This window comes from Carya illinoinensis, chromosome 13 (assembly GCF_018687715.1).
Source record: "Carya illinoinensis cultivar Pawnee chromosome 13, C.illinoinensisPawnee_v1, whole genome shotgun sequence".
NCBI classification, from domain to species: Eukaryota; Viridiplantae; Streptophyta; class Magnoliopsida; order Fagales; family Juglandaceae; genus Carya; species Carya illinoinensis.
The window spans coordinates 17,077,425-17,089,754 of NC_056764.1; the positions used below are offsets into that span (position 1 = coordinate 17,077,425).

Sequence of the window (12,330 nt, forward strand, 5' to 3'; positions counted from 1 at the left end):
AGCATCTTGTGAGGTAATTTCTTCAAAATCAATTGTATAAACATTATTGTTTCTAAAAGCAATAAAACAAATATTACAATCATGATCATTCAAAATAATGCATTTATCCATTTTAAAAGTAACTGTAAATCCTTTATCACATAATTGACTTATGCTCAAAAGATTATGTTTTAAACCTTCAACAAGTAGAACATCTTCAATTATGAGAGAAGATTCATTACCAATTTTACCTATTCCCACGATCTTCCCTTTCGAGTTGTCTCCAAATGTCACGTGTCCTTCTTCTTTAGATCTAAGATCAAAGAACTTAGTCTTGTCTCCCGTCATATGTCTTGAACATCCACTATCTAAAAACCACTTATTTTTGCTTGTGGATGACTTCATGCATACCTATAAAAACAATTAAAATGATTTTTCTTGGTACCCAAGTTCTTTGGGTCCTTTATTTATTAGTATTAGAAGAAACAAGATTTTTAGGTACCCATATGGCCCTAATAGTCATTGTATGATTTCTTCTAATAGGACAAGTATGATAATTATGACCATTTCTATTACAAAAATTACAAATAGCATGTGACATATATGAAAAACTTGAATGATTATAATAATATCCTTTTTTGACAAAATTATTTTTATGAAAAGAATTTTGAATATTAGTCTTTGAGGTAGAATGATTATCAAAGAAATTTTTATAAGGTTTGTATTTTTGTTTTGGCATATATCCCAAACCTGCCTTGTCAAAAACACATCTTTGACTACCAAGAAGTTTTTCAAAATTTCTTTTTCCATTCGTAAAGTTTTCAACAATATTTTCTAAATCGGTTTTCTTCTTATTCAATTCAAGATTTTCATCTTTCAAAATGATACTTTCTTTTCTTAAAATTTCAATTTCGTTTGTTAAAGAAGAATTTTTCTTTTTCAAAGCAGTATACTTGATACCCAATTTTTCAAATTCCTCATAAATCTCTTCTAAAACATTTTGCAATTCTTCATATGAAGGATTTTCAATATTATCAAGATTTGTTACCTCAATGTCATCTTTAGCCATAAGACAAAGATTTGCTGATTCTTCATTGCTTGCTTCACTATCTGAGCTACTTGAATCATCATCCCATGTAGCTTTCATTGCTTTCTTGCCCTTGTTTCGATCTTTCTTTAGCAGAGGACAATCTGGCTTGATATGACCAGGTTTATTGCATTTATAACAAATTAAAGTGTCGTTTTTACCTGAATCTTTCTTGGAAAACTTTTTGAAAGATTTCCTCGGAGGAGTTCTATTTTTCTTCAAGAACCTCTGAATTCTTCTTGTTATCATCGCAACTTCTTCATCTTTATCGTCATTTTCCTCATCTTCATCACTTTCACTTTCATGAGGAACAGCTTTAAGTGCTAAACTCTTCTTTGGCTTTCCTTCTTCTTCTCCTCTTTTCAATGTGTACTCATGGGTGATAAGTGACCCGATGAGTTCATTGACTTCGAGCTTCTTGAGGTCTCTAGCTTCAAGAATCGCTGTAACTTTTGATTCCCAACGTTTTGGTAAAGAGTTGAGAATTTTTCTTACTATCTCTACCTTGGAATAAACTTTGCCAAGAGCTGTCAAGCTGTTTATGATGTTAGTAAAACGAGTGTGCATACTAGAAATAGATTCATCATCATTCATCTTAAACATTTCATATTCATGAGTAAGAATATAAATTTTTGATTCCTTGACTTGCGAAGTTCCTTCATAAGTTACTTCCAAGTTATCCCAAATTTCCTTTGCCGTAGCGCAATTCATTATTCTATTAAACTCATTTCCATTAAGAGCATTATATAATAAATTCATAGCAGTTAAATTTAAAGTATAAAGTCTATCGTCTTTACGATCAAACTCTTCTTCTTCCTTTTTGACCTTTACTCCACCAACCACTTTTGTTGGAATATAAGGTCCATTTACAATACATTTCCATATTTCTCTACCTTGAGCTTGAAGAAATATTCTCATTCTAACTTTCCAGAATGAGTAATTATCTCCACAAAAGAGTGGAGGCCGACTACTAGATTGACCTTCACCAAATGAAGCTGCAATGTTAGCCATAAGATCTTAACTCAAAAGATAGTTAATCTTATAATAGAGCTCTTAGCTCTGATACCAATTGTTGCCCAGATGACTAACACAAGAGGGGGGGTGAATTGAGTTGTATTAAAAAAAAATTAACAATTATAAATCAAATATATAATATAAAATATAAACAAAATATGAAATAACAATAAATATAAGGAGTAAGGGTAAGAGAGAAGCAAATTCAGTATGTTAACGAGGTTCGGCCCCACTGCCTACGTCCTCGCCTCAAGCTACCCCTTGAGGATTCCCAAATTCACTATTCAACCTCCTTCAGGTGGAGATAGAAACCTATTACACCTTTGAACAACACCGCTACAAAGGATCCGTGTAGAACACCCTCTACACTTGCAATCACCTTACACGTGGTGATTCAACTATTCCCTGTGTAGAATACTTTCTACACACACAAGGGTTATACACACCCTTTTTCTGATACAAAAGCTGATAGTGGGTAGGTTATCAGAAAACACTCCTCAACGAGTGAAATAAAAACAATACAGCTCAAGCTATATCTCTCAAAATGAACAAGGATTAAGGCTCAATGTTTAGAGAAGAGAGAATGAAAGCTTTGAATGAATGTTGTATGCTCTTGGTGTTGTAAATGTGAAGCTCTCAAATGATCTATTTATAGGCATATGAGACTTCATATTCAAATTTAAAAAGATTCACATGTCAAAGACAACATCATTCACTTTTTCAAAAAATTCAAATAAAAGGTTCTTCTTTTTTCAATTGTCAAAGACAACATCATTCACTTTTTCAAAGAATTCAAATAAAAGGTTCTTCTTTTTCAATTGTCAAAGACAACATCATTCACTTTTTCAAAAAAATCAAACCTAATCTTTTACTTTTGGCATATGACAAAATGAGCATACTTTCATTTTCAAAAAATTCAAACCTAATCTTTTACTTTTTGTATAAGTCTAAAAAAGCATCAATCACTTTTGAAAATATTCAAATAAAACATGCACATGTGAAAGATGACAATCAATCATCTTTAATATTTTCAAAGTTCAACCCTTTAATCAAGGCATGCACATGCAAAAGATGACAATCAATCATCTTTCAAAATTTTCAAATTTAATTTTCAAAAATATTCATGCACATGTGGAAAATGTATTTTAATGCTTTATGATAAAATATTAATTTTGAGCATTAATCCTAATTTCGAATTTTGAAGAGATTTACAACATTACTCTATAATTTTAATGTGAACTTGTTCCCTTCTTGCTCATGCTTGTTTCCTTGATGTGCTTGACTCCATTGTGTAGACAACTTGAGCTTGAGACTTCTTTATTCTTTGAATTCATTTGTTATCATCAAAATCCATGTGTAGATTTATAATCACATGAAACTTGAAATCTTGAGTTCAACAGTATTTAACATAAAAGATATTATGTGCCATTACATAAGTAACCTTAGACCCGTTTGAGAATTAGTGTACATGTAGGTATACACTAATTTCTTAATTGTCCAGTGTTGACAGTTTGGGATTATATTATTTGTATTGCACATTCTTGTTACCCTTACTGAACACGTTTAGTATGAAGTTTTGGCATCTTCCTCTATTATTCGTAGGGTATACTGTTCATGGGGTCATAATCCCTCTATGTGAACATGTATACTTGGAGAACTATGGGAGGTGCTGCCGAATTTTCTACTGATGTAGAAAGTGGTAGAGTGACGAAATATATGCAATATGAATAATATAATCTCGAATGGGATAAGACCAACTACCTTATCGAAAGAGCAGTTCGAATTGAAGCACGACATGCATGTGAATTTTCTCTGGACATGTTACTAATAGATAACTTTTTTAGAAACAGTTTTACTACGTACAATTGCCGTGCAGTCGACTGACGTCAGCATCTCATCTATTAAAAAAAATCCCATTTACCATCTACTTTCCATTTCGTTCAAACTTCAAAAAGAACAAAACCAAGTCTCAACTAACCTCATCACAGCCTTCTTCCCATTTAGTCCAAGCTATCGGCATCCAGAAGTAGCCTCGTTGCAGCTTGATACTTGTAGTGGATTCTGTGTGTTTTTTTTAATTATCTGAAAACTATTATGCGATGTCATTTGGCTTTGATTAATAGCAGAGAAGATTGTTTGGAGGCCATAGCTTTCTGATAGATTTTATTGGAATCGTTGAAGCTTTAAGATGGTTCATGTTGTCCAACTTAATTGAATTAATTGAAGCTTTAATGCTGTTGCTCAAGCTTTTAAGATGTTCATGTTGCCCATTCCATCTTCTTCCCATTCCTTGGAGGCTCCTATTTTGGTGGAGGACAACTCCAAACGAGGAGCCACTCTATGGATTCTGTTTCAAGGTTTCAAAATTTACTTTAATTTTGTGAACCGTAGCTGAGAGAGAAGATGGGGGAAGAAGAAGCTAGGGTTTCAAACATCCATAGCTGAGAGAGAAGATGGGGGAAGATGAGGCTAGGGTTTCAAACATCTCGATTCTTCACATTTCATTACCAGAAAAATCCCAACCGCCCACAACCACTCTACCCCCATGAATCACGATGAGGGCCAAACCATCACTGTAAGATGAAGTTTGAAGACTTGGAATTTGAAGACCAAGACAACCATCGTAACCTTCGCTTTGTTGAAGACAGACGAAGACGGTTCGGGGTTGGGATGAAGGGGAAGGGGATTTCAAAGGAAACAAAAGCAGATTGAAACGAAGGCCCCTTTCTCACTTTTTGGTCTTCGAACGGAGTTGGGGAAGATAACAGGGGGAGACAAAGAATTTTTCGGAGGGAGGGGAAAGGGAGAGCTAGCCTTTGATGGATCTGAGAAGGGAAATAGAGGAAATGGGATCTGAGGAGAATGGCAAGCGTGGACTTGAGAGAAGTAGAGAGAGGAGGGAAATGGAAGAATTGGTTCTGAGGAGATGGAAATGGATGGATTTCGATATGGAGAGAAAGTGGGAGGAGGAATGAGATGGAGAGGTCAGACAGAGATGGAGATGGAGGGAGGGAGGGAGGAAATTGAGAGAAAGAAAAAATAGATGAAAAACACACCGTTTTATTAAATGACATGGACACGCCGCTTGCAAGCCGATTACACCCGACGCTTGCATCCAGCGTTTTTCTTTTAGAAATGGACAAAAGTTGGATGCATTTAGGCAATAGACTTGGAAATGATTACGTACCCGATGCGCATGGAGTTAAAACCGTTATTGATTTTGCAAGGGCCTCTACTGATAGTTGTGGTTACATTAAGTGTCCATGTCGAGGGTGTAAAACTTTTTGAGTGATTGGGTTGGATGAAGTTGAAAGTCATATATTTATAAACAGTATGGATCTAGGGTATACTTGATGGGTACTGTATGGTGAGCCGTATGCACAGTTAGTGGATGCATTGTTTGGTCATCCAAATTATTTGCGGCGTGTGGATGATGATTATGAGCGAGATGAGATGGAGGAGATGTTTGATGACATTAGAGCTGAGATATTTATGGATGAGATTGAAGACAATGCCTCAAGTGACCAAGGGACTGAATCTGAAAATTTTGCTGCAATGTGGAAGATGCAAAGCGCAAGCTTTATCCAGGATGTACAAAATATTTCAAAATATCGTTTATTGTGTGGTTGCTTCACATTAAATCATTGTGTGGGATGTCAACGAAAGCAATAAACATGGTATTGGAGTTATTTAATGATGTTTGCATTGCCAAATAATTTTTATGAAGCGAAACAGTTGAGAAATGGATTAGGGTTTGAGTACAAGTCGATATATGCATGTAAGAAGAATTGTGTTTTGTTCTGGAAGGCGAATGAGAAGAAACAAGCTTGTCCTCTATGCGGAGAGTCGAGGTGGAAGGGTAAGAAAAACGTGTTGGTTAAGGTGTTGCGATATTTTCCCTTGACACATAGGTTGCAAAGACTATTGATCAGCTTATAATTTTGTCTTCCAAGCGTAGAAACTGTCAAAGTAGTATAAGGGTAAATCCCAAGATCGAATTCATAGGGACAATGGGAATTAAGCAAACCTTCTATAATCACAAGATAAAATATTGACATTTATGGTAACAAGAAATTTTGAAAAGAAGAAAGTCTTGAACTAAAATGTGGATTATTTAATAAAGAAGTGTGGACTGAATTAAGAGTATCATTAGTGGTTGTGTTGGAAGTTCAAGCTCGAATTAAATTGAAAATAAAAATAAATCTATGATTCTAAAATTACCAAAACTAAGAGATTTAGAGAAAATGTGTAGCAAATGAATTAAACTTGTGAGAAACAAAAGAACAAACACTTGGAATGCAATTTTCACCCACTAATATGGAGATGGATTTACTTCTTTTTCCATCTTCTCTCAACCATGCTCCCATTCCTAGGAGTCATGGTCGGATAATATATCAATGAATCCCAATTCTTAGCCTAATAAAACTACTTGACAGATTATATAACAATTGTAAAATAGTGAAAAAAAACTATCAAAGTCTTATTACTTGTTCAAGTATCAATTGTGCCTTTACATCTACAACTAATCTAAACCAAGAACAAAGAACTTCAATCATTTCTAGATATAAACTGAAATATCATCCAACAAGTTAATCATTAAAATCACATAACATTGAAGAAAATCCACTCCAAAACAGTCATAGGTTACTCATTGAATCCTAAGTCCAAAAATCTAGCCTATCATCTCTAAATTAGTAAAATGCTTTAAAGTGATAAACCCTAACATTTCAAATGGTTGTATGAAAATAAATGCAGAAGAATAAATCAAACAAGTTGAATAAAAATCAAAATGATTTAATGAAAATAAGTGCCATAAACATCCGAAAGAAAAAAAAAAAAACTGCAGGAAAGAAATTAATCCAATGCCGAAAGAAAACAGCGCTACGCCGACTAAAGTCTGCAACCCAAAAAACAGGAAATGAAAACAAAAATAGGACTCAAAACCAGAGAGTAGCTTCCCCGCCGTCTGAAAAGTAACTAAACTAACAACAAGTAAAAAGAAAACTAGCCGACTGAAAGCCTCTGGAGAGAGTTTCGTCCAAAACGTAAACAACTAAGAACTGAAAAAAAAAAAAAAAAAAACTAAACCGAGCGAGCGAGTCCATTTGGTATGAACCCAAAGACAAAAAAAAACCCCAAGGTCTGCACCTCCAAAACGTTTGCACCGACTCTCAGTGAATAAAACAAAAAAAAAATGAATAAAGTGAAATTCCTTCAGTCCGTGCTCTGCTTGATTTCCCCTGCTATTGTGCATGAGATGTGCCTTTGCTGCAACCTACAGTCGGCTCCTTTTGCCTTTGATTGTAACTTGTCAAGAATGTCCCTTTTATTTTTGTCATCCTCATGTCCCAGCATTTTAGACAATCAAGCCTCACGTCCCAGATGTGCTCTTCTTTTACTTAGCTCACTTATGAGCTTCTCTCCTGTAATGGGCAAGATTTAATTATAAATTTACTTGAATGGTCTTCCACCCACAATATAATATATTTATATTTAATTAGATATAAAATATTACTTCACATGCTAAACAAAGTCAATTCAGATTATCTAACTAATACTCTTATTTTAACACATAAAAATCATTTAATCCAAGATATTAAGAGTATTAATAAAACATAATTGACTATTTATCACACCCCCAACTACGTTTTTGCTAGTCTCTAGCAAATAAAGTGAATAAATTCATACAAAGATAAAATTACCAACTACAATTTCAGGGAAGCCGAGAATCACATGCCATGAAGTAGACTTGTTGAGTTTAAGAACATTGGAGATAGATTAATCTGAATTTTTATATCAACTGAGAGATTTATACACCATTTAGTTTATCAACCAAGGAAATTACATGTAACAAAGCTTGCTTCTTCAAGTGCATGAAAATGGGGTTAGAATTCCAAGATCGACTACCAACAAGCATTAACAGTTTCAATCACAGCAGCTAATCTGAGATAACCATACAATCTTACTCTAATTCAAAACCATTGCAGTGGTGACTTTCATGCTATTTGACTTTAAAAGGCGCCTACTTTCTTATTTAATAAGGACTCTGGTAATAGGCAGCCTTTTCCAATACACAAATGTAAATCTCTTTTTTTTTTTTTTTTTTTTTTTTTAAGTTTTCCTAGTGGGGGAATCAAGCCTATGAATGTGCGCCTATCCACACTTTCACAAGTCAGCCCTTACCACTAGTCTACCTAAAGGATTTATTTATTTTTTATCCCTAGCTTGTCCCTTTTCTCAATTAATTCATTTCAGATTTCTTTCTAAGCCATTAGAATATGGTTCATTAGAGTCCCAAATAACCGAAGTGTAAATCAACAAACAATGACCCGATGTAGTCTTTCTAGGCATTCCAGGCATGTGTTGTGTGTGTTTTAGCAAAACTTTTAATATCTTTCCCTTGGTTTAACAACTAAATAAAATGGATAAGTCCCTCTTTTGACATATACTCATATTTGCACTATATTCCACATGTTCCGTGATCTCAACAAATCATTTTTTTTAGTTCACTTTCTAGCATGTAAAATTCAAGAATAGGAAATTTAATCTACTTTGAACTTAATACCAGCACTCTCCCAAGGTAGACCAACAGAAGTGTAAGGATGCAAACAAGAAAATAAATTCTTTTCCACCCCCCAACTAGATTGTAGCATTGTCCTCAATGATGCAAGAGAAATGAAGGAATTTACACAAAGAGAGAAGTTAAGGGGCAAAACAACTAAAAGAAGAACCAAATATTCCAAGAAAAATTGAAGGACAGAGGAAAAGGAATTACTTGGGCAGTTTTGCAAGGAATGCAGCCAAAGTAAAAATAAAGATTGAAGAACAAAAGAAAACAATGAAAAGAAATGGATGGATCAAGAACCATCAATTAGGATCAAGCAAATGCAAAGTAGGTTCTTCAGGTGCAAAATTAGAAATAAAAGGCTTGAGCCTTTGACTATTAACCTTAAAAGCATTTCCATTTTGAGGATTGACAACCTCAATAGCACCATGAGGGAAAACTATTTTAACCAAATAAAGCCCACTCCACCGAGACCTTAACTTGCCAAGATGAAAAATCTTACTTTGTAGGTGTTTGTTGGATATACATTTTCGAAAAATTTGATCAGAATAATATTTAAACAAGTAAAGGTCATCATAAAAAAAAATGATTTAACCTCATATTTGAACTTTCGAATGTCCTGAATGCTCTAATGAGATGGTGATTGTCATCTGAAGATGGCTTTATGGGTGCTGCCCCAAGATGGCGACTCTTCAAACATTGGTTGCCAAAGCACCCCATGACCAGTTCCTGCAAAAGAAACATTAGAAGTATCATCAAGTATATTCACATCACACTTTCTAATTAAATCAGTGGAAGAAAGTTTCAAGTGAAAATCCTCATCAAGGATATTTTTCCAGCAAATTAACTTCTTGAACTTCTTCTAAATCCTGAGGTTGCCTGCAAGTATTAAAGATATTCAGCTCCAATGTCATGTTTTCAAAACTCAATTTCAAAGTTCCACTTCTACAATTAATTAATGCGTTAGATGTAGCAAAAAATGGTCTACGAAGAATTACAGGAGCTTGGAAAGTAGATGGAGTTGACAAGTTCATATCAAGCACCACAAAATCCACAAGATGGTAAAATTTATCAACTTGAACCAAAACATCCTCAACTATACCCCTAGACATTTTTATAGATCTATCAGCAAGTTGCAAAATGATAGGTGTGGATTTCAATTCACCTAAACCAAGCTATTCATACACAGTGTAAGGCAATAAATTGACACTTGAACCAAGATCCAACAAAGCGTGACCAATTTTTGAATTTCCTATCACGCAAGCAATTGTAGGTGCTCCAGGGTCCTTTTATTTAGGTGGTGTATTACTCTGAATGATAGCCCTAACCTGCTCAGTAAGGAAAGCTTTCTTATGCACATTTAATTTTCTTTTTACAGTGCATAGATCCTTTAAAAATTTTGCATAGGTAGGAATTTGCTGAATAGCATCTAACAAAGGGACGTTAATCCTAACTTGCCCAAAAACCTCAAGAATTTCAGCTAGATGCTTATATTTATGCAACGGAACTAATCGTTGAGGAAAATGAGCAGGTATAGGACAATGAATTTTCTCATGCTCATCAGACACATGCTCTCTATCTTTATTAGAAGGGTTAGAAACCTTACCAGAATTGTATGGCTCATGTGCTGGAATGTCTACTACCTTACCGCTTCTTAAAGTAGTCACTGCTTTGATCGACTTTAAGTTAGGATCCTCACTTATTGCTTGCACTTGATGAGGCTGCCCTTGTGGATTTGGTTGTGACTGTGCAGGAAATTTACCCTTCTCTTGGGTACTTAAAGATGTAGTCAGCCTTGTGAGGGAACTCCTTATGTCATTAATTGCCAATGAATTCTGGTTGTTGAGTGTTGCTTGACCTTGCATGAATTGTTGAAGTGTCACACTCAGCTGCTGAATCGTATCTTCAAGTCCCTTCTTTTGCATTGGAGGTGCTTGAATTGCAAGTTGAGAGGGCCCCAGAGCCAAGGTTACTGTAGCTACATGCTAGTCACCCCTCCAACTGAAATTTGGGTGACTCCTCCATCCTGGATTATAAGAATTAGAGTAAGGACCAGAATATGGTTTATGTATCATGTTTACAGCATTAGATTGGTCCAACAATACTTCTTTGAAAGCAGGGATCGTGCGACATTCATTAGTTGAATGCCCATGATCCTCACATATGCCACACTTCTTAGAAAGTTTAGGGACATCATGCACTTCATTTACTTTCTTCAATTCCATGGCTTTCACTTTTCTAGACAACAAGGTTAATTTAGCACGCAAATCATCATCTTCATTTATAGTATATTTCCCATGACTAGACTCAACTTGCCTAGACCTATCATGCACATTAGTTGTGTCCCAAGATTGGGCATTTTCAGCAAGATAATCAAAATATTCAAATGCCTCCTCAAGCTCTTTGTCAAAAAATTCTCCATTACACATGGTTTGTACAAATTGGCGCATTTTAGGTGTCAAACTTTCATAAAAAAAACTAATCACACGCCAATGTTCATAACCATGGTGTGGGCATGAATCTAATAGATCTTTAAACCTTTTCCAATATTGATAAAAAGTTTTAGAATCCTTTAGAGAATAATTCATGATCTGTCTTTTCAAAGCATTTGTCCTATGTATTGGGAAGAATTTTTTCAAAAATCCTGTTTGCATCTCCTGCAAAGTGCCTATGGTTCTGGGTCTTAATGAATTCAACCATGTTTTAGCTTTATCTTTTAAGGAAAATGGAAACAACTTTAGTCTAATGACCTCCTCAGTGCAAGTCTGGTCCATGAATGTAGAACAAATCTCTTTAAACTCTGTGATATGCAAATAAGGGTTTTCAGATTCCATGCCATCAAAATGTGGAATTAATGGTATCATTCTAGGTTTAAAATTGAAATTATGAGCATTCAAAGGTGTAATGGTGCATGATGGAGTGGTGGTCCTAACAGGATGCAGTCCTAACATGATGCAAATATTCTCTAAGTGTCTTGTTGGGATTTACAATTTCCCTATCATTGTGTCCTTCTTCAGCCATGTTACTATGAGTATCAAATGATAATTCAAATGCTGAATTAAGAGAAACAGATGATGCACTCGATGATGAGGTTGATGATTCAGTTCTAGCAAGTCTATATGTGCTATCTCTAGCCCAACCAGACATGCAAGTTCAGCACAAAACAAGATAAAAACAAACAAGTAAAATGAGAGGTAAAGATATCACCTAGGCTGTGAAGAGGTTCACAGCTCCACAAACGTCCTCTCAGGAAAAAGAGAATGCTTTGACAAACACCAGTTGTCCCCAGCAACGGTACCAAAAACTTGATCAGCTTATAATTTTATCTTCCAAGCGTAAAAGCTATTAAAGTAATACAAGGGTAAATCCCAAGATCGAATTCACAGGGACAATGGGAATTAAGCAAACCTTTTATAATCACACAAGATAAAATATTGACGTTTATGGTGACAATAAATTTTGAAAAGAAGAAAGTCTTGAACTAAAATGTGGATTATTTACTAAGGAAGTGTGGACTGAATTAAGAGTATCATTAGTGGTTGTGTTGGAAGTTTAAGCTCGAATTAAACTGAAAATAAAAATAAATCTATGATTCTAAAATTACCAAAACTAAGAGATTTAGAGAAAGTGTGTAGCAAATGAATTAAACTTGTAAGAAACAAAAGAACAAACACTTGGGATGCAA

General features: G+C 34.8%; 1 protein-coding gene across 1 annotated transcript; it reads right to left on the reverse strand.

The window, feature by feature from the left end:
- Positions 1–6,646: 6,646 nt before the first annotated feature.
- On the reverse strand, positions 6,647–12,330 carry LOC122291568. The gene is made up of 3 exons (XM_043099356.1): positions 10,252–12,330; positions 9,241–9,374; positions 6,647–7,503 (listed from the first exon to the last, which is right to left on the reverse strand). The coding sequence occupies exon 1, from the start codon at positions 11,594–11,596 to the stop codon at positions 10,631–10,633; it is 966 nt and encodes a 321-aa protein (XP_042955290.1). The 5' UTR covers positions 11,597–12,330; the 3' UTR covers positions 6,647–7,503; positions 9,241–9,374; positions 10,252–10,630.

What these genes read in the sequence shown, in the direction of transcription:
- LOC122291568 (XM_043099356.1), bottom strand. Translation starts at nt 11,596, where the DNA reads ATGTTAGGACTGCATCCTGTTAGGACCACCACTCCATCATGCACCATT.